Source organism: Salvelinus sp. IW2-2015, linkage group LG4q.1:29, assembly GCF_002910315.2.
Source record: "Salvelinus sp. IW2-2015 linkage group LG4q.1:29, ASM291031v2, whole genome shotgun sequence".
NCBI lineage: Eukaryota > Metazoa > Chordata > Actinopteri > Salmoniformes > Salmonidae > Salvelinus > Salvelinus sp. IW2-2015.
Window position 1 is genome coordinate 45,349,014 of NC_036842.1, and position 27,336 is coordinate 45,376,349.

The 27,336-nt window shown below is 43.9% G+C and overlaps 1 protein-coding gene across 1 annotated transcript; it reads right to left on the reverse strand.

Moving 5' to 3' along the window:
• Positions 1-203: 203 nt before the first annotated feature.
• LOC111962034 (Krueppel-like factor 5) lies at positions 204-26,958 on the reverse strand. Its single transcript, XM_023984794.2, has 5 exons — positions 26,630-26,958; positions 23,020-23,027; positions 12,312-13,200; positions 11,958-12,017; positions 204-783 (listed from the first exon to the last, which is right to left on the reverse strand). The coding sequence occupies exons 1-5, from the start codon at positions 26,799-26,801 to the stop codon at positions 605-607; spliced, it is 1,308 nt and encodes a 435-aa protein (XP_023840562.1). The 5' UTR covers positions 26,802-26,958; the 3' UTR covers positions 204-604.
• Positions 26,959-27,336: the final 378 nt, after the last annotated feature.

The following is a 27,336-nucleotide window of genomic DNA, read 5'->3' on the forward strand; positions in this document are numbered from 1 at the left end:
AAGCAAAGAGGCACTGAGTTTGAAGGTAGGCCTTGAAATACATCCACGGGTACACCTCCAATGGACTCAAATTAAGCTTCTAAAGCCATGACATGATTTTCTGGAATTTTCCAAGCTGTTTTAAAGGCACAGTCAACTTAGTGTATGTAAACTTCTGACCCACTGGATTTGTGATACAGTGAATTATAAGTGAAATAATCTGTCTGTAAACAACTGTTGGAAAAATTACTTGTGTCATGCACAAAGTAGATGTCCTAACTGACTTGCCAAAACTATAGTTTGTTAACAAGAAATTTGTGGAGTGGTTGAAAAACGACCTAAGTGTACGTAAACTTCCGACTTCAAACTGTATATACAGACAGACAGACATACAATGTGCATCCATTATTACATGGAGCAATTGGAGGCAGGTGTCCTGTTTCTTTGAAAGCCCATATGATGATGTTGCCATTACAGGAGCAGACATTTTGATCTTTGTATTAGCCCTCATGCAGTGCAATGCATTCTGGGGCTTCAGGATGGTGGTGATGTGTCCCTCTGTTCTGATGACGCTTCAGGTGGTTGTAGCGTGTGTGTGTGTGTGTGTGTGTGTGTGTGTGTGTGTTTAGTTCTGGTGGCGCTTCATGTGTAGGGAAAGGTGATCGGACCGGGAGAAACAGCGCCTGCAGGCTACACACTTGAAGGGCTTGGCTCCCGTGTGTTTACGATAGTGTCGTGTCAGCTCGTCAGAGCGGGCGAAACGCCAGTCACAGCCCTCCCAGTTGCAAGAGTATGGTTTCTCCCCTGAAACACACAGAGAGAGATGTAAATACATTGTCTGTAAAATACCTATCAGTATGGGTATGTTACAATTGGTGAGACCTGTGTGGCTGTTAGACAGGGATGTGTGACAGTTTGTAATGTGACATGGAGATACAGCAGGACATACAGTTATTTTGAGAAAGAGATGAGAGTTGTAGACTGTTTTTCATTGCTCAATACTGTGTTCACAGTGATGTCGTCAACAGAGTGTGGTAAACATACCATCAAACAACAAATCAAATTGTATTGATTGCATACACAGTTTACAGCAGGTATAAAATTTCAGCCAAATGCATACAGTATGTGTATCTCCCTCAACAATGCAGCACATTAGTCAATAATAATAGAGTCAAATAAGAAAATAGAAAGTAATAAGAGAGGTGCTATGCATAGTAATAGACTGTATTTATGCTGTTTCAGGGTTCTGAGTGCATGTGTGTGTGTGTGTGTGTGTGTGTGTGTGTGTTTATGTGTTTGTGTGTAAAGTTTGGATGTGTGGGTAGTCTTTGCAAATAATCTATTAGGTGCAAATAGTCTAAGTTACAGGTTTGTGCTGGGAGACAGTAAGGGTTAGCTGTYCAGCAGTCTGATATCCTGGTGGCAGAAGCAGTCTCTGAGCCTACTGGTATTAGACCCGATGCTCCGATACTGTTTGGTAGATGGTGGTACAGTTGCAGTACCAGATGGTGATACAGCCGGTCAAGATGCTCTTGATTGTGTAGCTGTAGAAATTCTTGAGGATCCGAGGACCCATGCCGGGTTTCTTCAGTCACCGGAGGTTGAAGAGGCACTGTTGCGCCTTCTTCGCCAAGCTGGTGGTGTGATTGGACCATCTCAGGTCCTCTCATGTGCATGCAGAGGAACTTGAAGCTTTTGACCCTGTCCACTGTAGCTCCGACAATAGGGGCATGCTCCTCCTCGTTTCCTTTTTCCTGAGAAAATCGCCTTTGAATGTTTTGGTATCTAGTGAAGAGCTCTTCTTTGTCTACACCCATTCAGCATTGTTCACATCCTCTTAAACTTTAGCCCCACCCATCTCGTTTCGCTCTCGGCGCGTTCAGAACGCACACTTGATGCTCTGACTGATGATTTGTTTACCTCTGGATAACATGAAAACAGCCTATCCAGCTCTGCTGGCAACAATTTCATTACGCTTTTTTGCAGACATTTACTGACACCGGCCATATTCAACGGTGGTACACACGTCACGTAACGTTAGCTAACGAGCCAGCCAGCTAACGTTAGCTAGTTAAACAACAATGAACAAAGTGCCAACAATGCCTAACATTAGAAAAGCAAACAGCTCTGGAAAAAACTAATAATAACGTCCGCTAGGAAGCCAGCCAGCTAACGTTAGCTAGCTAGTTAACAGTACACATTAGCTTGAAATGAAACCACTTTCTGTCAAAATTAGAAACGTGTATATCTATCTAGCTGTTTTCTCCATCTCTTTAGCTATCATACTCTAATTCCACTAATTTCAAAACTTGATCCTCCAGAAAGTGGAGAGCAACACTTATGCAGATCCACTACAGTACACTTTAGCTTAAGACATATAGCTAACTAGCTGGGTAAACAATGAACCTAGCTAGGTAAACAATGTTTAAGATCACACACGTCACGTAACGTAGCTAATGTTAGCTAGCTAGTTAACAATACACTTCAGCTTAAGACATGTAGCTAGCTAGCTAGCTAGCTAGGTAAACAAAGTTTAAGATTGAACCAGCTAACGTTAGCTAGTCAAACAACAATGAACAAAGTGCCAACAATGCCACAGTGCTGGGAGCTAACCAACCATGTCAGCTAGCTAACATTAGGCTCTAACTAGAAAAGCAAACGGCTCTGGGAAACAAATAATAACATCAGCTAGGGAGCCAGCCAGCTAACGTTAACTAGCTAGCTAACAGTACACTTTAGCTTGAAATAAAACCACTTTCTGTCAAACTTTTTATATCTGAAAATGTAACTAGCTAACGCTAGACWATCTTACCTGTATCCATCATCATGCATGATGGACGCATCTCCCTGTCAGAAATGCCATACCACGGTTGCTCTTAGTTTGAAGATGTAATCTGGAGACAGGCGTTTTCTCCATCTCTTTAGCTATCATACCCTAATTCCACTGATTTCAAAACATGATCCTCCAGAAAGTGGAGAGCAACACTTATGCAGCTCCACTACACAATACATGTTTTAAAAAGCCGCGTTCGGCAGGATTACTAACACAGATTGACAAGCTCAAATAGATAGCAGCCTTCAATATGGCAGACCAATCAAACTCCTCTCTCGACATGTCCAGCCCACTCATCTCAGCCAATCATGTCTAGTGGGAAGGTTGCTAACTTTTTCTGTGGCTTAACCAACAAGACTCGTATTTTAATAATTTTATTCGTATTTACAGATGGCATACAAGTTTGTTATTATTTGTTATTATTATGTTTGAGAAGGTATTTCTGACAAAAAACACATTTGGATTTTTTTTTTTAAATTACGTTTAAACATCTCTCCTGTGATGTGAATGGTGCTGAGGCCTGGATATGGCAGCTGTTCAACTGACAGCATTAACAGATTGACAGATAATACACTTGAACTATTTGGTCAGGTGGCAGTTGTGCAACAGTTGAGTTGTTATCAGTCTAACATGGCCACACACACATACAGATGTAGGATCTTAATTTGATCGCCCTGTTGCAATGCAGGACATTGAAAAGTTGTAGTATATATGAGGTTTAAAAAGGCTTCTGAAGTTTGTAATTTCAGACTTGATTTTCCCTTACAAAAAATGTATCAACCCCTACAAAGATGTCCATTCAATATAATCCACATAATATTTCACATTTCCTATTGCTGCAGAATTGTTTTCCTGCTGTAGCAAACTGGCTCAAATTAAGATCTGACATCTGTATGCACGCATGCACGAACACATGCCAGTTTTATGAGGCATCTACATGGTTTTACTAAAAGACAGCAAACAATACCAACTCTGTGAARCCCATAAACCAGGGGTCTTCAAACTTTTCTAGCATACCTTTCAAAAATAAAACATGTCGTGAGCTACATTTTTTTTCAAGCTTTCAAATAGGCACATTATTCTCCTCTCTCCTGCAAGTCTTCCTGGGGTCCTTTGTGTACAATGTAGAACATAGTAAAAAATAAAGAAAAACCCTTGAATGTGTAGATCTGTCCGAACTTTTGACTGTATGTGAAATCAACTCTTGTGGCTTCATGTTCTCTAAATATCACTATCCCCCAAATKTAGCTTTTGGTTATAGATGTGGCCATAAGCTAAAATACACATTTATCTGTTGCAGGGATTTACCGCCCCACATCTGAATTAGTTGATTTACGAGATTTTTACTTAAATTGGCTTACACCTGTCATGGGTCCACCTGTCACCAGAGTGCGGCAGAGACCGTCCTAGAGACATTGACGACACGTAGCTGTGTCCAATTTACACATTATGATTTACCTGTTAAAAGAGGTGTGTTTTCTGTTGTCATTTGCAGAAGCTTGAATTGTTTACTGTGTGCGTTCGTTTCCTGAGTGAGTTTTTGAGACTTAGTGTTTGTTGTTTTTTCAAGTGTACTGTGATCCTGCGGCTACCGTTTCTCAGGAAAGTATTATGTTTATCCTTAACATCTGATTCCTCATCTGGTCTATTTTCTGCACCTGGGTCCAACCTTATCACATCACAGCAAGCTTCTGCCTAAACATGGACCCAGCAGAGACCAGATCAAGAATGTTGTAACCCACCAAGGAGCACTGATGGGGCAGCAGCAAGAACAACTCTCCCATGTGTCAGAGACCCTCTAGGCCCTTACCGACTCCAACCATAGTCCAACCTCAACCCAGGAGGAGCCAATGTCCAAGTCCAAGTCGCCCAGTGCTACAGGCGCCGCCGTAGTTCCTCCAGGGAACCTGCACCGGGAACCCAAGATCCCAGCCCCCGAGTGGTATGACGGCCACCCGGGAGGATGCAAGGGGTTTCTCATTTAGTATTCGCTGGTGATCGAGCTACAGTCCTCCTCGTTCCACATCGATCGGGCCATGATCGCCTAAATCATCTCTCTACTCTTGGGCAAGGCCCTGGCTTGGGGAATGTCGGTGTGGGAACAGCGGCCACCATCCAGCAGCTCCATATTAGCCTTCATTGCCGAGCTACGACAAGTCTTCGACCAGTCTTGTCTAATTCCATCAAGGATGAACTGGCCTCTCGGGGACTGGGAGAGGACCTCGTCCCTAATACGCTTGCAATCGGGATCGACAACCGCCTCTGAAAACACGTGAGACAGCTCCTTTTTGACACCACCCCAGTATTCCAGTTTCCTGAGGACCCCAAGCCCCCTGAACCCAGCATTGAGGAGCCCATGCAGCTGGGACGCACACGTCTGAGCCCGCAGGTGCGTGACAGGTGCATGCGCGAAGGCTGCTGCTTCTACTGCGGAGGTCTCGGCCATCTCCGTGCTACATGCCCAGAGCTGACGGGAAATGCCAGGACTCGCCAGGTCAAGGCTGTGCAGTTACCTCCCGGCTACCCAGTCACCATCTGTCGCTGCCCGCAATCCTCCACTGGGACAACTGTCAGCACCATATTCAAGCCTTCGTGGACTCAGATATATTCATTTGATCAGGACTTCGCCAGAGAATTACAAATCCCCTGCGTGAAGTGTCCCATCCCTCTGCAGATTCAAGCTGTTGATGGACAGCCCATTGGCTCCGGTCAGGTGGAATATCATACCAAGCCCATTCTACTGCAGGCTGGGGTGAACCACTTAGAGACTTAGTTTTCTTTTGATCACTGCTCTCGAGAACCCCCTTATCCTAGGGTACCCCTGGCTAGCGCTACAAACCCCACTATTCTCCTGGTCCACGAGACACCTACTAAACTGGAGTAAGGACTGCCAGACTAAATGTCTAAGACCCCAACCAAGAGCCTTGCCGTGTCCTCCTGCATCCCTTCCCTCGACTGTGCCATAGAACTCCTACCCGGCTCCACACCTCTCTGGGGCATTTGTACTCCCTCTCGACCCCTGAAGCAGCAATGGACAATTACATCTGTGAGTCACTGGAGGCAGGTTTCATTCACCCCTCTACATCCCCAGCTAGTGCAGGCTTCTTATTCGTGGGTAAGAAGGATGRAGGCCTGCTTCCTTGCATCGATTACAGAGGGCTGAACCGGATTACAATCAAGAATCAAGTTACCCCCAACCCCTGATGTCCGTCGCCTTGGAGTTGACCCAAGGGGCGCAATTCTTCACCAAACTAGACCTCCGCAACAATTACAATCTGGTGAGAATCAGGGAGGGAGAAGAGTGGAAAACTGCCTTTAACACCCCTTGTGGTCACTGTGAGTATTTAGTCATGCCTTTCGAAATATCGAACTTACCGGCAGTCTTTCAAGTATTGGTCAATGACACTCTTAGGGATATGTTGAATCGGTTCATCTTTGTTTACCTCGACGACATCCTGATTAATTCCAAAACCCTTCTGGAATACATACTGCATGTCCGCCAAGTCCTGAGACGCCTCCTGCAGAGTCAACTATACATCAAGATAGAGAAGTGTGAGTGCCATGTATCCCAAGTTTCCTTCCTGGGTCAAATTATCTCTACCGCAGGCCTCCAAATGGACCCCGTAAAGGTTGAGGTGGTCGCTGACTGGTCCCATCCCGCCTCACTCAAGCAGGTGTAACGGTTCCTCGGGTTTGCCAATTTTTACAGGCGATTTATATGCAACATTGGTGCGGTGACAGCACCTCTCACGGTCCTAACCCGCAAGTCCCAGACCCATTTTTGCTGGACTCCCGAGTCTGACAGGGCATTCATGGTGCTCAAGGGACATTTCACCTCTGGACCCATCCTTGTTCATCCTGATCCTACTCACCCCTTTGTGGTAAAGGTGGACGCCTCTGACACGGGAGCTGGGGCAGTCCTTTCACAGCGGAACGAGGAGGACAAGAAACTGCACCCATGYGCCTTTCTCTCCAAGCGGTTCTCGCCAGTGGAACGCAACTACGATGTTAGCTACTGGGAGCTCTTGGCGGTTAAGTAGACAAACGGAGCAGGCCAACCAGGAGCTGTAGAAATTCCTCCGCTGTTTCGTCTCCACCCAGGCCAGCAACTGGAGCAAGATCCTCATCTGGGTGGAGTATGCTCACAACACACTGCCAAACTCGTACACTGGAGTGTTGCCGTTCGAGTGTCAGTTTGGATTCGCCCCCCCCGTTTCCTGAACAAGAGGACGAAGAGGGGCTGCCATCAGCCGAGGCGTTCATTTAACGATGTCGCCGCAACTGGATCAGAGTGCGATCCTCCTTGCTCCGCTCCTCTGCCCGTTTGTTCGGCTTGGCCCTGTAGTCTATGCAGTCTCGTTATGAGGAGAAAAAGGAGCAGAGGTTGGTCTCCGCTTGGTCTCTGTCTGCAGACAGAGACCAAGCGACTAAACGGGCTTCCCTGGCTTCCGGGTCCACCCCAAAGTCTGCCTCTGCTTGTTACACAAGAGCAGCGCCTGTCTGCTTGGCACAGGCGCTGTTTTACTACCAAGATGGCGCCGACAGACATGGCAGCTCTGCTTCTAGCTCCTAAGCAACTTTGCAGTATTTCGTTTTTTTGTGTGTTATTTCTTACATTATTAGCCCGGAACGATTTTTGTGTTATTACATACAGCTGGAAACTATTGGATATCAGAGTGGTGGTAACTCACCAGCATTACAACCAGGAATACGACTTTCACGAATTTGATTCTTTGTTCGTACCCCCCAGGGCAATTGAACCTAACCCAGAGGCTGCTCCAAGACGCCGCTCTGCCAGTGGAGAAGAGGTATTCGGAGTGGACTAGTCAGACAAATCGCTTCCGAGTATATTACTGGCTAATATTCAGTCTCTGGGCAAGGGTCTCCTTCCAGAGAGACATCAGGGACTGTAAAATACATTAGGCAGCCATGACTTTCACGGAATCATGGCTCTCTAGGGATATACTGTCCCCGTCCATACAGCCAGCTGGGTTCACAGTACATCTCGCAGACAGGAATAAAGACCTCTCCGGGAAGAAGAAGGGCGGTGCTGTATGTTTCATGATTAACTACTTATGGTGTGATTGTGATAACATACACAAACTCAAGTCATTTTGTTACCCGACCTAGAATTCCTCACAATCAAATGCTGAACGTATTACCTCCCAAGATAATTATTTTTGGTTATAGTCACAGCCGTGTATATTCCCCATCAAGCCAGTACCATGGCAGCCCTCAAAGAACTACACTGGAATTTATGCAAACGGGAAACCACATATCCCGAGGATGCATTTTTTGTAGCTGGGGGATTTTAACAAAGCAAATTTGAGGAAAACACTAACAAAGTTCTATCAACACATTGACTGTAGTACTCACTCTTGTAAAACACTCGACCACTGCTACTCCCCCTTTCAATATGCCTACAAGGCCCTCCCCCACCCTCCCTTCGGCAAATCAGATCACGACTCCATTTTGTTCCTCCCTTTCTATAGGAAGAAACTCAAACAGGAAGTACCCGTGCTATAGTCTGACCAATCGAAATCCATGCTTCAAGATTGTTTTGATCATGCGGACTGGGAAATGTACCGGGTAGCCGGTAACTGGGACCTTTTGGAGTGCCAACAGAAGAAGATCATCAAAGGTAAGGCCTTTTTTACATCGCTATTTCTGACTTTCGTGTCGCACCTGTCTGGTTAAAATATGTTTTTCATGTGTTTGTACGCGGGGCGCTGTCCTCAGATAATCGCATGGTTTGCTTTCACCATAAAGCCTTTTTGAAATCTGACACAGCGGCTGGATTAACAAGAGGTTAAGTTTTATTTTGATGTATTACACTTTTATGAAAGTTAAATATTTATAATACTGTCGTTTGAATTTCGCGCTCTGCAATTTCACCGGATGTTAAGAAGTTTTTAACAAACTATAGTTTTGGCAAGTCGGTTAGGACATCTACTTTGTGCATGACACAAGTAATTTTTCCAACAATTGTTTACAGACAGATTTCACTGTATCTAAATCCAGTGGGTCATACATTAAGTTGACTTTGCCTTTAAACAGATTGGAAAATTCCAGAAGATGATGTCATGGCTTTAGAAACTTCTGTTTGGCTAATTGATATAATTTGAGTCAATTGGAGGTGTACCTGTGGATGTATTTCAAGGCCTACCTTCAAACTCAGTGCCTCTTTGCTTGACATCATGGCAAAATCAAAAAAAATCAGCCAAGACCTCAGGAAAAAAATTGTAGACCTCCACAAGTCTGGTTCATCCTTGGGAGCAATTTCCAAACGCCTGAAGGTACCACGTTCATCTGTGCAAACAATAGTATGCAAGTATAAACACCATGGGTGTCACACCCTGGCCTTAGTATTCTTTGTTTTCTTTATTATTTTAGTTAGGTCAGGGTGTGACATGGGGAATGTATGTGTTTTTGTAGTGTCTAGGGTGGTTGTATGGTTTAGGGGGTTAAATAGAGTAGATGGGTTTGTGTTTAATATAGGTGTCTAGCTGTGTCTATGGTTGCCTGAATGGTTCTCAGAGACAGATGTCATTAATTGTCTCTGATTGGGAGCCATATTTAAGGCAGCCATAGGCACTAGGTTAATGTGGGTAATTGTCTATGTTGAACGTTAGTAGCTTGTGTGTGCACTTTTGTTTATAGCTTCACGGTCGTTTGTTTGTTTTGTTAGTTTTGTTGTAAGAGTGTTTCGTTTCGTGTTACGTCTTCGTCTAAATAAAAGGAAGATGTATTTCTCACACGCTGCGCCTTGGTCTCCTCACTACGACGAACGTGACAATGGGACCACGTGGTCATCATACCGCTCAGGAAGGAGACGCGTTCGGTCTCCTAGAGATGAACGTACTTTGGTGCGAAAAGTGCAAATCAATCTCAGAACAACAGCAAAGGATCTTGTGAAGATGCTGGAGGAAACAGGTACAAAAGTATATTTATCCACAGTAAAACAATTCCTATATCGGCAAAACCTGAAAGGCCGCTCAGCAAGGAAGAAGCCACTGCTCCAAAACCGCCATAAAAAAGCCAGACTACGGTTTGCAACTGCACATGGGGACAAAGATTGTACTTTTTGGAGAAATGCCCTCTGGTCTGATGAAACAAAAATAGAACTGTTTGGCCATAATGGTTATGGCCAAACAAGGAAAAAAGGGGAAGGCTTGCAAGCCAAAGAACATCATCCCAACCATGAAGCACGGGCGTGTCAGCATCATGTTGTGGGGTGCTTTGTTGCAGGAGGGACTGGTCCACATCACAAAATAGATGGCATCATGAGGCACGAAAATGATGTGGATATATTGAAGCAACATCTCAAGACATCAGTCAGGAAGTTACAGCTTGGTTGCAAATGGGTCTTCCAAATGGACAATGACCCCAAGCATACTTCCAAAGTTGTGGCAAAATGGCTTAAGGACAACAAAGGTACTGGAGTGGCCATCACAAAGCCCTGACCTCAATCCTATAGAAAATTTGTGGGCAGAACTGAAAAAGCGTGTGCGAGCAAGGAGGTCTACAAACCTGATTCAGTTACACCAGCTCTGTCAGGAGGAATGGGAAGAAATTCACCAACTTATTGTGGGAAGCTTGTGGAAGTCTACCCCAAACGTTTGACCCAAGTGTATATACAGTTGAAGTCGGAAGTTTACATACACCTTAGCCAAATACATTTAAACTCAGTTTTTCACAATTCCTGACATTTAATCCTAGTAAAAATTCCCTGGATCACCACTTTATTTTAACAATGTGAAATGTCAGAATAATAGTAGAGAGAATGATTTATTTAAGCTTTTATTTCTTTCATCACATTCCCAGTGGGTCAGAAGTTTAAATACACTCAATTAGTATTTGGAAGCATTGCCTTTAAATGGTTTAACTTGAGTCAAACATATATGGGAAATGTTCCGGCACAGCCGATGTAGAGCTTTAAAACATCGCAAGATGTGGAAGCTCTCACGCCCAGTGGCCTCAGACCCTCCTTTATGCGTTTCCCTCTGTGTACCTTATTCAGCACACGCTGGTTAAGGTGAGTTGGGAGGGCTTGTCGTTGGCTCAAACAACCTTGGTTTGAGGAGATCATTCGCCTTTTAGTCCACACCTGTTCTCAGGGTGTGGACTTTCAAAATACAGAAATCATCCTCATATGATTCTGCGTTTTGCATCATAATGGAGGATGATTTCTGTATTTTGAAAGTTACATATCTTAAACTCAATTGCTGACAATGAAAATATTTTGGGACAATGTCAACAATGGACTAATGAAAAAAAACAGCAAAAGATCATTTTTGGGTGGAATTTTATTTTAAGAGTCTATTGATGCACCTGTGCGTCAGTCTAAGCTTAACTCAGTAGAGACTAAAGGATATTCCAGAGTTAACCATCCCTGAGACTGGGTGTGGCAACTCATATATCGAAAGTTTAGTCAATATTTTAGGTAGAGTGGGACTTTTTGTAAAAGGGCTTTATAAATTAAAACATAGCATCATCCCAAGTGACATCAAAGAGGGCAAACCAACTTTCTGGTAGAGAATGCAGTGTTGAGTACTAAAATTGACGCCCGTAATAAAGCGCAGTATGCTATGATAAACTGCATCTAACGGCTTTAATTATGTGACAGATTTTTTATTGCTTGGATGTGACTGCCCCCAGTGTAGCCACAGTGTGCTTATGGCTGGGGCAGGAGACGTCATTAGGTAGCATGCAGATTGTGCAATGTATCGCAAGTTTTCCTGTGGGTTGGAACTCTGTGTGGTCTGCCATGGGCCATTTCATTTTATGTCCACTGGGGTCGGCTTGGAGCGTGATTTCATATCCCCATAGCTGTGTTGTACCGAGTTAACCAACTGAAGGAGGGAAACAAGGTACAACACCTGTTTGGCCCCGCACTGCCAAGTTCTGGGCTCGGTGAAGAGTGATACTGAATTGAAGGAATGAATCTGTGCCTCGGGTTTATCACCTGAGGAAGGTCATTGGCCTTGTCAGGCTTGATTCTAATGTTCTTCAGTAGAGGGCGCTAGTGCCTAAACCTTCCATAGCTGTGTTGTACCTAGTTTCCCATCTTCAGAGAAGAGTAGTTATAGTCATAACTGTACATTTCTATTTGTGTAAATGTACAGAGGAAGTTACTCTTTCTTACCTGTGTGTGTCCTTTGGTGTGCTTTCAAGTGAGAGCTCTTTGTGTAAACCTTGGAGCAGCCTACAAGGAGAAAAAATGGATGTTAGTATCACTGTACTGACCATGGAGAAGTACTCAACTTTGGCCTCTCGGTAAGCAAACAAACAGCATCATGAAACGCATCTCCTGTATCTTTGACCAAACACGTTTTAGCCTTTAGCACATTAGCCTGCAAAGTATCTATATCAATGGCCTAAATGTCACTTTGGGTGCATTCATTAATTCATGCATTAATTAATTAATTAATTAAATGTATTCATTCATTAATCTATCCATTCATTCATTCATCTATCCATCCAGGATCAGGAGGCTCACCAGGGAAGTCACAGAAGTGGATCCGTCTCTTCTCGAGCTCAGGGTTGTTCCGTCGGTTGTACCTGGGTCCTGTCAGCACCCCTTGTCCATGGGCAATAAGCATGGAGTGGTGGGACATCTGGGTGACCTTTAACCCCAGTCTGCTAGAGGCCTGGAAGGGCGGCGGAGGGGTCAGCAGCTCAGCCTGGTTCTCAGGACTACCCGGCTGCGAGTTGGGGGGTGAGGGAGGTAGGCTGTGGGGCTGTGACTGGGGTGACGCCTTGGCGTGGGGGTGGTAGAAATGCATTGCAAACGACGAGTCACCACCGCCGTGACCCACCGTTGTCAAGGAGACGCTGTTCAGGTTGAGCATGGTTCTACCGTTGCCGGCTCCGCTGGTCCCTGATTGGCTGCTACGGGAGAGTGTCATTGTGAGGTCAGCTCCGCTGACGGGGATGGGCATCTGGTAGACCTGCGGTTGTTGGGGGCCAATATGCAGCTCAGTATGTGCATCTGAAACTGGGTGTCCGCTGGCGGCCATATCGGGTTTGATAAACATAGTGTTGAAAGTCTGGGGAATGCTGAAGACAGACATGAAGTCAGGCAGGGTCTGGATGGAGCACGGCACTGGGACGTCCAACCCAGGCTCTGTCTTGATGTGCTGTAGGAGATGGGTCTGGTGGTGCTGCTGGGGCTTGTTGGGCCGGTTCAGGCCGGTGCAGAGGTGGGTGGTTTTGGGGAGGATGAGGTTGATGTTGATGCTGTAGGGAGCTGTGTTGGGCTTCTCCTCTGAGAGGTACTTGTCCACCAATGAGGGGCTCTCTCCACGGTTCTTCTTGTCTGTGCGGGATGAAGGATGGAGGAGACCGCATGTGGTCTGGGGGAGGTACTTTTCCATCTCCAACCGGATCTAGAGGGAGGGAGGCGGAGGAAGGGGGATAGATGGGGAGGGATGGAGGGAGAGAGATTAGATTAGATGAGGACATGGATTCATGATGTGCGCTGAGAGTCAGGAAGCAAGTTCAGGGAGTGAGAGTTTTAATAAATAAACGCAACTTAATACAAAACAAGAACCACGAACAACGCACAGACATGACACTGGAACAGAAACAGTAACACCTGAGGAAGGAACTTAAGGAAGTGACATATATAGGGCAGGTAATCAAGGAGGTGATGGAGTCCAGGCGAGTGAAGACGCGCAGGTGCGCGTAACGATGGTGACAGGTGTGCACCGTAACGAGAAGCCTGGTGACTTAGAGGCCGGAGAGGGAGCACACGTGACATTGACTAGCTTTTCATTTACAAACTAGGTTCTTTTTTTAAAAACTATGTTTAATTGAATCCCTATAAGCAAAAAAAGGACATATTAAGCTATTGTTATTTTTCTAGGAAAGTTACAAATGGATGCCGGATAAATATGGAAATGCAGACCAAAACAAATCAGCCACAACTTTAACTGTGAGTTACTGAGGCCAAACGCTAGGGCACAGGGAGGTAATCCAAGCCAAAGCCCAGCCAATCGGTTGGTTGTTGATATACTTAAGCCCTATCCAGCTGTGCACAATGGCTTACCCAACATCAGATACAATGGAGGGAAGAGAACAATTCATCAGGCCTATTATGCCTCCACAGCTATTTGAAGTGCCAGCTATGTCTGTACAGTATATTTCCAAATCTCTTCCCTAACAACTCTAGTGTTGATGTGCTTTTCAATCAAATGTATTTATAAAGCTCTTCTTACATCAGCTGATGTCACACAGTGCTGTACAGAAACCCAGCCTAAAACCCCAAACAGCAAGCAATGCAGGTGTAGAAGTACGGTGGCTAGGAAAAACTCCCTAAAAAGGCCTGAACCTAGGAAGAAACCTAGAGAGGAACCAGGCTATGAGGGGTGGCCAGTCCTCTTCTGGCTGTGCCGGGGTGGAGATTATAACAGAACATGGCCAAGATGTTCAAATGTTCATAGATGACCAGCAGGGTCAAATAATAATAATCACAGTGGTTGTCGAGGGTGCAACAGGTCAGCACCTCAGGAGTAAATGTCAGTTGGCTTTTCATAGCCGATCATTCAGAGTATCTCTTGAAGGGCTATCACTTTATGGGCACTTCAACCTGTGTGTGAGGTCAACAATACTTTATTGCGAGATCCTCCTGTATGAAGCTGCTGCTTTCAAAACAAGGCACAAACAGGTCTTGTGTTGGTTGATTATGTTCTGGCAAGCAGCTTAACCCAGTACCCTTGGCAGAGTCCTCCCTCTTGCCTGAGTGCCCATGGACTACCTGGATTGGTCCAATAAGAAACAATTTAGTCTTCAGTTGCAAATGTTTTCCGTTGCATGCCGTAATGAACACAACCCTGGTTCCTTTCCTTCTAACCCTCTCACACACTCTCCCCTGTCCCCTGTTTATCCTCTCTGTATCAGGAGAAGAATGGAGTGCACCTGAACCCAAGACTGAGTCAGTTAAAAAAAAAAATTTTTTTACCTTCATTCTTATTTTCAGTGGCGGCCTAGGAACAGTGGGTTAACTGCCTTGTTCACGGGCAGAATGACAGATTTGTACCTTGTCAGCACTGGGTTTGATCTTGCAACCTTTCGGTTACTAGTCCAACGCTCTAACCACTAGGCTACGCTGTCGCCTGTAGAACATGTACAACTGCTACATGCCAAAACCCAGATAACAGAGAAAGAAGAGAAGAAAATATGAAACGTCTTATCACCTCTACTCTGGGTTATGGGGTAAAGGGGGGGAAGAGTGGGGGTAGAGAAGAGTCAGGGGGGGTTCCACAATTCCGGACCATGACTGTGTCTGCATCCCAAATGGCACCGTATTCCCTATAGTGCACTACTTTTGACCAGGGCCCATAGGGAATAGGGTGCAATTTGGGACACACTCAGGGGGGTTTCCATACTTCCGGTTCATGACCATGACAGTGATTTCCGGTCAAAATTCCAGCCAAGTCAATCATGCACAATATTTGAGTACAATACTGTGCGATGAAAGGGGACTAATGTCACATTTCATACCAAGTCACGAAAGCGAAATGTGATCAAATTTATTTCAATCAATCCGATGTATCTATAAAGCCCTTTTTACATCAGCCGATGTCGCAAAGTACTGTACAGAAACCCAGCCTAAAACCCCAAACAGCAAGCAATGCAGAGTAACTAGAGTAACTAGAGCATCTATACTGTCCAACAATACGATAATGCAATAAAAATTCCTTTGTCCATGGTTAGCCATACAAATATATCTGCAACTAATCTCCAAATCAACATCCAACAACACCACTCAAGAGTTCTTTGTGGCACTCACATTTGGCACCACTATCCTTCATGTCACCAGTAGCACTCAATGGTGTCTGAAGTCAAAGTGCAAGTAATAATATATGCCATTTAGCAGACTTTTATCCAAATTGACATACAGTCATGTTTACGTATGAGTGATCCCGAAAATCAAACCCACAGCCCTGGTGTTGCTGGCACCATGCTCTACCAACTGAGCCATACAGGTCCATCGTCGACCTCACTATTTCTCCACCTCCTCTTTTTTATTATTGACATGGATGAGTAGATGACCACTATGACAAACAGCCCAAACAGAGAGAGGAGATTACAATCATGGATTATAAAGGAAAAGCCAGCCAAGTCGCGGACACCGACACCTTGCTCCCGGACAAGCTAAACACCTTCTTTGCCCGCTTCGAGAAAAACACAAGAGCTGTCAACGAGGACCACCGCCGCTCACGAGGACTGTGAGCTCTTGTTGTCCATGGCCTAGGTAAGTAAGACATTTAAGTGTGGTCAAGTGCCACAAAGAGGGACGGAGGTAAAGAGGGACAGAGTTGGCCCGGAAGAGAGCAGCACGGCTGGCCCTTAAATGTACATGGAGAGCTAACATTAATAATATGCATGTCAATCTCTCCTGGCTCAAAGTGGAGGAGAGACTGACTGCATCACTACTTGTCTTTGTGAGAGGTATTTACATGTTGAAACCACTGAGCTGTTTTCAAAAGACTAGCACCAAGCTCAGACACCCATGCATACCCCACAAGACATGCCAAAAGTGGTCTCTTCACAGTCCCCAAGTCCAGAATAGACTCGGGAAACATACCGCACTACACAGAGCCATGACTACATGGAACTCTATTCCACATCAAGAAACTCATGCAAGCAGTAAAATCTGATTTAAAAAACAGATAAAGCTACACCTTATGGAACAACATGGACTGTGAAGAGACACACACATGAACACACACGCATAAGAACACACACGCTAGCAAACACACTCTACACACACGTACATTGTAATATTGTTGTATGGTGGTATTATACATTTTGTAATGTAGATATGTAGTGGTGTAATAATGTCATATGATGCATTGTTTTATTTTCTGTGTGATGTGCCTTAATGTGTTTGGACCCCAAAGAGAGTAGATGCTGCCTTGGCGGATGCCGTCTGCCAGCCCAGACGGCATCCCTAGCAGCATCCTCAGAGCATGTGCAGACCAGCTGGCTGGAGTGTTTACGGACATATTCAATCTCTCCCTATCCCAGTCTGTTGTCCCCACTTGCTTCAAGTGGGCCACCATTGTTCCTGTACCTAAGAAACCAAAGGTAACTGACTATCGCCCTGTAGCACTCACTTCTGTCATCATGAACTGCTTTGAGAGGCTACTTAATATCACTGACACCTATCCGACACCCTAGACCCACCCCATACCACCACAACAGATCCACGGATGACGCAATCGCCTGCACACTGCTCTATTCCATCTGGACAAGGGGAATACATTTTTTAAAATGCTGTTCAACACCATAGTGCCCTCCAAGCTCATCACTAAGCTCTGGACCCTGGGTCTGATCCCTGCCCTGTGCAAACTAGGTCCTGGACTTCCTGACGGGCCGACCCCAGGTGGTGAAGGTAGGAAACAACACCTCCGCCACGCTGATCCTCAACACCGGGCACCCACAACAATGTGTGCCCTCCTGTACTCCCTGTTCACCCATGACTGCATGTCTCCAACACAATAATCAAGTTTGCCGATGACCCAACAGTGCTCAGTGATTACTAACAACGACGAGACAGCCTACAGGGAGGAGGTGAAGGCCCTGGTGGAGTGGTGTTAGGATCTATTAACACAGATGACAAGATGATGCCGACAGAGAGGGTTCCCTCATTTCTAGTCCTTAGGAAACTCTACAGTATTTAGTTTTTTATGTATTATTTCTGATATTGTTAGCCCAGAAAATCGTAAGTGTTATTACATACAGCCGGGAAGAACTATTGGATATCAGAGCGACGTCAACTTACCAGCACTACGACCAGGAATACTGCTTTCCCGAAGCGGATTCTTTGTTCGAACCACCCTAGGCATTCGGACTGTTTCCAGAGGCTGACCCAAAACTACGTCGCCACAGGAGAGGTAGACGGAGCGGCCTTCTGGTCAGATTTTGGAGGCGTGCACACCACCCACCGCTTCCGAGTATATTACTCGCTAATGTCCAGTCTCTAGATAACAAGGTAGAAGAAATTAAGGCTAGTGTTGCTTTCCAGAGAGACATCCGGGACTGTAACATACTCTGTTTCACGGAAACATGGCTCTCTCGGGATATGCTGCCGGGGTCGGTAAAGCCACCGGGATTCTTTGTGCGTCGCGCCGACAGGAATACACATCTCTCAGGGAAAAAGAAGGGCGTGGGTGTATGTTTCATGATTAACGACTCATTGTGTAATTATAACAAAATACAAGAACTCAAGTCCTTTTGTTCACCTGACCTAGAATTCCTCACAATCAAATGCTGACATATTATCTCCCAAGAGAACTCTCCTCGGTTATCGTCAGAGCCGTATATATATTTCCCGCAAGCGGATACCAAGACGGCCATCAAGGAACTTCACTGGACTTTATGCAAACTGGAAACCATATATCCTGAGGCTGCATTTATTGTAGCTGGGGGATTTTAACAAAGCTAATCTGAGAACAAGGCTACCTAAATTCTATCAGCATATCAATTTCCGTACACGAGCGAGTAAAACACACGAACACTGCTACTCTAACTTCCGCAATGCATAAAAGGCCCTCCCCCGTCCTCCTTTTGGCAAATCTGACCATGACTCGATCTTGTTGCTCCCCTCCTATAGGCAGAAACTAAAACAGGAAGTGCCCGTGCTTAGGTCTATCCAACGCTGGTCTGACCAATCGGATTCCACGCTTCAAGATTGCTTCAATCACGTGAGCACGTCACAACAGTAGCCAACTACAGAGAAACATAGGCTCATCCATCAGCCTTTCTCCCCTGGCCTGCAGTTACTTTCCCTGGCTTGGTGTTGTATCACCCACCTCCCTCCCCAGGCAGTTTGGAGCTTAGGGATAAGCACCCTAGCCTAGCAGCCCCATAGAGCAGGTCCCTGTACAGACAGGTCTAACTGCATACTGCTGTCAACACAGGCATAGCCAAGGCCGGGGAACGCACCATCATTAGACTGCTTTAAAGGCAAAGCATCAACTATATTTGATGAACAAAGATCCTATATTTAGTTAATATGAACCTAGTGCCCTGTCCCTGTTGGGCATGTGTGCATATAAATTTGCCTATTGACAGTGTGTGTGTGGGGTGGGTGCAATTTTGGCAGGGGGTCTTGTGGTTCTCTCCCAGATTTGTTTTACTTGAAAAGATATTGCCTGCATTTTAAAGGCACAATGTAGCCATTTTAATCTCAATATCAAATCATTTCTGGGTAACGATTAAGTACCTGACTGTAAGAGTTTTCCAATAAAATGGTAAAACATAAACAAAAATAGCTATTGGCCAAAAAAAACTAATTTAAGCTAAAATTTTGTTAGGACTATCCCGGAGTGGTCTTAGTGGGGACGTGAAGGACACCAAAGCGGTGCATCAGTCACAATGTAGATCAATCCGCCAGAGCGGAAGGGCCTAATGGGAGCTGTATCCTGAAGATACAGGAGGTATCTGTATTAGCAGAGAGGTTTTGAACTCTCTTTGTTATTGGTCGATTACATTTGATCATTTTAGTCATTTAGCAGACGCTCTTATCCAGAGCGACTTACAGTAGAGTGCATACATTTTATTACATTTTTACATACTGAGACAAGGATATCCCTACCGGCCAAGAGCAGACGCTCTTATCCAGAGCGACTTACATACATTTTACATACTGAGACAAGGATATCCCTACCGGCCAAACCCTCCCTAACCCGGACGACGCTATGCCAATTGTGCGTCGCCCCACGGATCTCCCGGTTGCGGCCGGCTGCGACAGAGCCTGGGCGCGAACCCAGCCCAGCCTGGGCGCGAACCCAGAGACTCTGGTGGCGCAGCTAGCACTGCGATGCAGTGCCCTAGACCACTGCGCCACCCGGGAGACACCTTACCTTATACTACCTGGTGACGTCACCAGGCAACCAGCAAAAATTACATTTCACATTCTACATTTTTTTCACACTTTTACAGTGTTAATTTCATCAGCTGTTGTATAATATGATACAAAACACAGGACAAACAGATTTTTGACTGCACTGGGCCTTTAACAAGGTTTACCATTACTCATGGTCTCTCTGGAAGGTTTGTAGAGAGGAAAGATACATTTGAGTCGTGTTTTAATGACTATATAGGAAAGACAATGGGTGTGAACATGTTTGCCTATTACATTTCAGAGAACCTTCATTCGGTTGGCTTGCCACCCATAGATTATGAAAGTCTGGCAGGTTCCTGTCGTGCCAAATAGTGTTAACCCCCTGCGTCACAATGGGCTAAAACAGGGTCACACAGGGTGTTTTTCCATAGTCTTACAAATCTCACACACGTGGTTATTGGCTCAAATTGAAGGAGACACATGTACCATGTCAGATATTGAGGTGAAATGTATTTAAGTTTATGATTACATCCCGATATTACACTTTATATACAACACAGAAGATTAAAACATAAAAAATATTTGTGAGGTGTACATGAAGAGGACTATTAAAAGCTGTGTTGGTCAATATTCACCTTCGGTCACTCCCTATCATATTGCCAACATGTGCAAATTGGCATTGATGACAGCCTCAAGTCTTCTTGGGTATGATGCTACAAGCTTGGCACACCTGTATGTTGGGAGTTTCTCCCATTATTCTCTGTAGATCCTCTCAAGCTCTGTCAGGTTGGATGGGCGAGCGTCACTGCACAGCTATTTTTAGGTCTCTCCAGAGATGTTCGATCGGGTTCAAGTCCGGCCTCTGGCTGGGCCACTCAAGCACATTTAGAGACTTGTCCTGAAGCCACTCCTGCATTTACAACATTAACAATGTCTACTAAAAAATGTTGCTTTTCTTTCAAAAACAAGGACATTTCTAAGTGACCCCAAACTTTTGAAAGTTGGCATGTATATATATATATTTCGTTGCTAACATTGTGGAGCTCAAAACAGCGCTCTGCCCCACCTGCCCTGAATGACGTGTCGCCACTGGGTAGGATACAGGTTATAAAGAACTCCTAAACGGAATTACGTCATCAGCATGTTACCTGTCTCTACTTTTCAATCCATAGACAAAATTATTACTGAGTTTATTTGGCCGGTAAAAGGGCCAGGATGAAATTACAGGCAAAGACTGAGAAGGGAGGATCAAAGCTCCCTAACATGCAATTGTATCAAGAAGCCTTTGTAGCTGCCCAAATATCCTCTCTCTTTATTGAGAACTTGACTAGGCCAATCTGGGTGGACATGGAAGAGGAACTTAATGCCCCATTCGGAGCATCAGATTATTTGAGTCAACAAAAGGTGGGACTGCAGAATCCAATAATGTCCCATACAAAAAAATAGATGGGAGTTAGATTCATAAGAGAGAGACATCTTCACCTTTCCTGACAAGCTCTGCTTAATTATGGAACAACCTTAAATTGAAAATAGGGAGACATATGGTTTTCGGGAAAGATTGGTATAGAAAGGGGATAAAGAACATTGGTTGTCTATATCAAGAAAACACTTGTACCTCTTTTGAAGAACAAAGATCCAAGTATAATTTACAGAAACAAGACTTTTGAAGACATCTCCAGATATCTCCAGCTTAGAGAATGTATGTTAAAAGTAAGACAGAATAACAACAAATTCCCAGTACATGCCGATATAAGTGTTAAGATAGAAATCCTTTGCAAATTACCACATACCGCCGGGCTTACAGTGACCTTATAGGTGGATTTAATGGAACTTGTAAGCGCCAAAAGACTGTATGGTAAAAAGACTTAGAGGTAACATTTGGAGACGAGGATGGAATATGATACACTGCTCAAAAAAATAAAGGGAACACTTAAACAACACAATGTAACTCCAAGTCAATCACACTTCTGTGAAATCAAACTGTCCACTTAGGAAGCAACACTGATTGACAATACATTTCACATGCTGTTGTGCAAATGGAATAGACAAAAGGTGGAAATTATAGGCAATTACCAAGACACCCCCAAAAAAGGAGTGATTCTGCAGGTGGTGACCACAGACCACTTCTCAGTTCCTATGCTTCCTGGCTGATGTTTTGGTCACTTTTGAATGCTGGCGGTGCTCTCACTCTAGTGGTAGCATGAGACGGAGTCTACAACCCACACAAGTGGCTCAGGTAGTGCAGTTCATCCAGGATGGCACATCAATGCGAGCTGTGGCAAAAAGGTTTGCTGTGTCTGTCAGCGTAGTGTCCAGAGCATGGAGGCGCTACCAGGAGACAGGCCAGTACATCAGGAGACGTGGAGGAGGCCGTAGGAGGGCAACAACTCAGCAGCAGGACCGCTACCTCCGCCTTTGTGCAAGGAGGTGCACTGCCAGAGCCCTGCAAAATGACCTCCAGCAGGCCATAGCTTCCATCCCTCTCCTCGCTCCTACCTGGGCTCGAACCAGGAACACAACGACAACAGCCACCCTCGAAGCAGCGTTACCCATGCAGAGCAAGGGCAATAACTACTCCAAGTCTCAGAGCGAGTGACGTTTGAAACGCACCCCGCTAACTAGCTAGCCATTTCACATCGGTTACACCAGCCTAATCTCGGGAGTTGATAGGCTTGAAGCACAGCGAAGAGCTTCTGGCAAAACGCAGGAAAGTGCTGTTTGAATGAATGCTTACGAGYCTTCTGCTGCCTACCACCGCTCAGTCAGACTGCTCTATCAAATCATAGACTTAGTTATAACATAATAACACACAGAAATACGAGCCTTAGGTCATTAATATGGTCGAATCYGGAAAATATAATCTCGAAAACAAGACGTTTATTCTTTCAGTGAAATACGGAACCGTTCCGTATTTTATCTAACGGGTGTCATCCATAAGTCTAAATATTCCTGTTACATTGCACAACCTTCATTCAATGTTATGTCATAATTACGTATAATTCTGGCAAATTAGGCGGCCCAAACTGTTTCATATACACTGACTCTGCGTGCAATGAACGCAAGAGAAGTGACACAATTTCACCTGGTTAATGTTGCCTGCTAACCTGGATTTCTTTTAGCTAAATATGCAGGTTTAAAAATATATACTTCTGTGTATTGATTTTAAGAAAGGCATTGATGTTTATGGTTAGGTACACATTGGAGCAACGATACGCACCGCATCGATTATATGCAACGCAGGACACGCTAGATAAACTAGTAATATCATCAACCATGTGTAGTTAACTAGTGATTATGATTGATTGATTGATTGTTTTTTATAAGATAAGTTTAATGCTAGCTAGCAACTTACCTTGGCTTCTTACTGCATTCGCGTAACAGGCAGGCTCCTCGTGGAGTGCAATGTAATCAGGTGGTTAGAGCGTTGGACTAGTTAACTGTAAGGTTGCAAGATTGAATCCCCCGAGATGACAAAGTAAAAATCTGTCGTTCTGCCCCTGAACGAGGCAATTAACCCACCGTTCCTAGGCCGTCATTGAAAATAAGAATGTGTTCTTAACTGACTTGCCTAGTTAAATAAAGATTTTAAAAAGGTGTAAAAAAAACTAAACGGTGTACAAAAATACCGATTTACGATTGTTATGAAAACTTGAAATCGGCCCTAATTAATCGGCCATTCCGATTAATCGGTCGATCTCTACTTCAGAGCTGTACTTTATGCATCTAAGTTGACTGTGAGCTCTCCAGCTTGCTGATAATAAATAATAATTCATTTAAGATTGACTTCAGGTGTCCCTGGTGGTAATTTCCACGACACAATCAAGCTATTTTAAGACACCTGGGTGTATTAGAAACAAATATGTAAAGATTATTTGGTGAAACTTTTGAATTTGGCCTTACTGCCATAACCTCAATAAATGCACTAAATAACAAACAAAGATACACATATATCCGAAGGATCTATGGTTTGTAGTGACTGAAATGCATAAGAAAGGTATTGAGGTGATCTGGTAATAAGTGTGTGTGTGTGTGTGTGTGTGTGTGTGCGTGTGTGTGTAAAAGTACATCTGCATTGTTTTCAAATGCAATTTTGTCACAGTCCATTCTAAATCCCAATTCAAACGGAAACTTTGCGTGCTCACGCTGGAAATATAATACATAGGAGAGAATGAGAGAGACAGACAAGCCGCAATCGTTTGTAGAAAATGTATTAGAGGAATTGTTACGATCTTCCCTAAGCTAAGTAGACTTAAGTAGTAGACTTAAGTAATGTAGTTTAAAATGTATTGGGCTGTAAGCTAATGGTGTATCAGTCAAATAGGCTACAGTGGGAATAGAAAGTCACACTGCTTTCAAATTCTGCAAGGAAGAAAGGGCAAATATTGCACAGTCTAGGTGTTTTAATACATTTTCATTTTCAGAATGTTTTCTTTTTTTTTCTCTCACTTGGATATTGTGGGTTACTGTGTGTATATAAAGCCGGAAAAAGTATAATTGTATTTCTTTTCATTTCAGGCTGTAAGGCAACAAAATGTGTACATTTTGAAAGGGGGTGGGTACTTTCTATACCCACTGTACATATTTGAAAACAATTGCAGCCTACCTGTTGATTTCAATCCTAGGCATATAGCCTTGGCAGGCTACAGCTGGAAAACTGGAGGACTCCGATTTCAATAGAGAATACTGTTTATCTAGAAGAACGACCCTTACGAAAAAAAACTTGCAGTCAGAGTGCTGTATAATTACAGTACACTGCAGTATAACTGCAGTTCAACGGCAGTACAATGCAATTACTGCATCCAAAATACCACAGTTGACTGCAGTGACTGTACTTTTACTGCGGTTTCAAAACGTCAATCTTTTTTTGTAAGGGGAGACTTGGTTGTTTATGAACAACTCGGGTATACTAACTACAACTTCCTTGTGAGCTATAAGCAACAACAGTTTAGCACAGGTATGGTGGCTCCCGTAGGACATCTAAGATGAGTCAAAAGGAACTCACAACAATAACTCCCAGGGGCTACATAGCAAACAAAATCAACTGCTTATTATGGATTTTCAGGACAATTACATTGGCATTGATGCTGGCTACTCTCGCACACAAGTTGACGGGCGTCTCTCAATGTGATTTCGGCTTGAGAGTCAGAGTTCTCAGTGATGGGGTCATAATAGCTAGCTCCAACCATTCAAAAGTTAGAGCCAAATCTATAGGAAGAATCTCACAATCACATTTAGCGGCTATCGGAGGTTACTTGCGTAACCCAGGTTCTATGAACTGCGGGGAATTCTGTGGATTCATTATTGGGGGGGGGACAACAACATAGCACTCTGGAATATTTGGGGGGACACTTAAACTATATCGACTGTGCCTATGAAGGGGGGGCCACGTTTATTACTAATCCCCAAGTCAATCTCCAAGTCAGGAACAGACTACGGGAGGCGCACAGTACTACATAGAGCCATGGCTACATGGAACTCTATTCCACGTCAGGTAACTAATGCAAGCAGTAGAATCAGATTTTTAAAAACGGATAAAAATACACCTTACGGAACAGCAGGGACTGTGAAGAGACACACACACACAGGCACAGACACACATACACATGATAAGACACGCACTCTACACACACGCCAAGTGGATTTTGTAGTGTAGATAATGTGATAGTAGAGTAGTGGCCTGAGGAAACACACTTACTGTCTTGTGAAAAGTGTTACGAAATGTAATGTAATATTTTACATTCTATATAACTGCTTTAATGTTGCTGGACCCCAGGTATGGGGATCCTTAATAAATACAAATACTATTAAAGAAGAGAAGGCTTCTTGAACTTTCAATTGCAATATTCTGATTACGAAAATAATTCCTGAATCTCTGTATAGAGAAAAGAAATGGGCCCTATTCTTATTCTTTCTATCATTAGCCTAAATCCATCCATGAAGACAGACAGTCAAATGACAATCATAAACACACCAGAGGCTATAAATAGATAAGATAAATCCACATCAAAGTTAAAAGCTGTGAATTCCAAAGAAATATCCATGTCCAAAAGAGAGCATCAAGGGTAATTGGACACCGTCAGATCCCATTCAACAGTTGGCATTCCGCCAGATGTCGCAGGGTAAACATAAAACACGACACCAGAAAGGAAACTGAACTATCTGCAGTTGGGGATCGGAAACTGGGGAAAACCTCACACACACCCTCTTAAAATCAGCAGCAAAATAGCAGCAGACAGATCATGTGCAAAAACTGAAGTCTATATTATTATTATTATTTAATAATAATGACATTTTAATAAGAAAACGTGGTCAAATTGAGGTTTTAATTCATTCGTTTTGTCTTGAACCATAAATTAATCATTTTTCGATGTGTTCAATGATATTACACTGTACAGTTTACTTGCATCTTGTTCGATCCTCTGCTATCCTATTCGAAGTAGGCTATAATCCTCACTGTTTTGTTGCACACTTGTTCGTCCCGGCTAAATAGATAGTCGTGGTGCTACTTTAGTCCACTTCTATTCATAAAACAATCTTTAAACGAATTAAATGCACGAAAAATATGCATTTATAACGAAGTGACTAACAAATCTAAAGACATAAAAAATACTAATCGATTTGTATGCCTATTCCACAACATTATTCCAAGTATGGAAGCATGCTTGGGTCGAGAAGACTAGCCTAATGCAATGTAATAACGCTATAGGCTTTTCTATAGGCTAACAATTTATGGAAAATCATGTATATTGAATAGGCCTACATGTGCTCTTTCTCCCAAGAACATTGAAATAATTAATTCATTATTATGTATGCATATACAACAATGTTTATTGGGGTTAGAGAATAGAGGGGGACACATAGTTTATTTTATTGAGTGGAAGTGCCCACTATCCAACTGACTACAAAATATAAACCAGGAGAAGAGCGGGATAGGGTGGAACCGCTGGCCGTACCTGGCCTACCCTCCACCGGGTTAAGATGTCGACTAATTCTCACCGCGGGTTTCACTTCCTCAAAAACGGACGAGTCATCTGCGCCGTCCGCTCCAGACAGCCGCACACGTTTTAGCTGCGTGAAAACCGCGCTCTCTTCTGTGTGTGTCGGATTCATGGCCAGTCCTATACTAGTTTCCATAACTATCTCCCGGATAAAACTTATTCAAATAGCTCTTTCTTTATAAATATAACTTATGTAAAGTACATATAGATTTGACAACTGCTGCGTGATAAGCGCGTCTTTATCAGATCCAGGAACGCCCGGTAATTCCAAATGCCTCCCTCTGGCTCACATGTCGTTTTACCTGCGCTCAAGAAGCCTATGGCAGTGAGACCTGGAAGTCATGATTGACAGGAACATTAGCCAATCCAAGCGAGGAGGGGCGGGTGGGGGATAAATGTTGAAACTCGAACAGCTAATTTTGGGCATTCATTCCAATTGGTGAAGCTAGCACTGGCGGTTCCAGCTTGTATAGCTCCCTGGGCGAACCACACCTTCAGCACATTTAAAACTATATAAATATAAAAATATATACAAAAATAAGAACCATAAATATAAAAAAATAAGTAACAAAGACAAATAGAAACAAATTGTAGTATATAAATACAAAATATAATTACATTTTTACACTACTCATTTATTGCCTTGTCAGCTTGGGATTGGATCCAGCAAC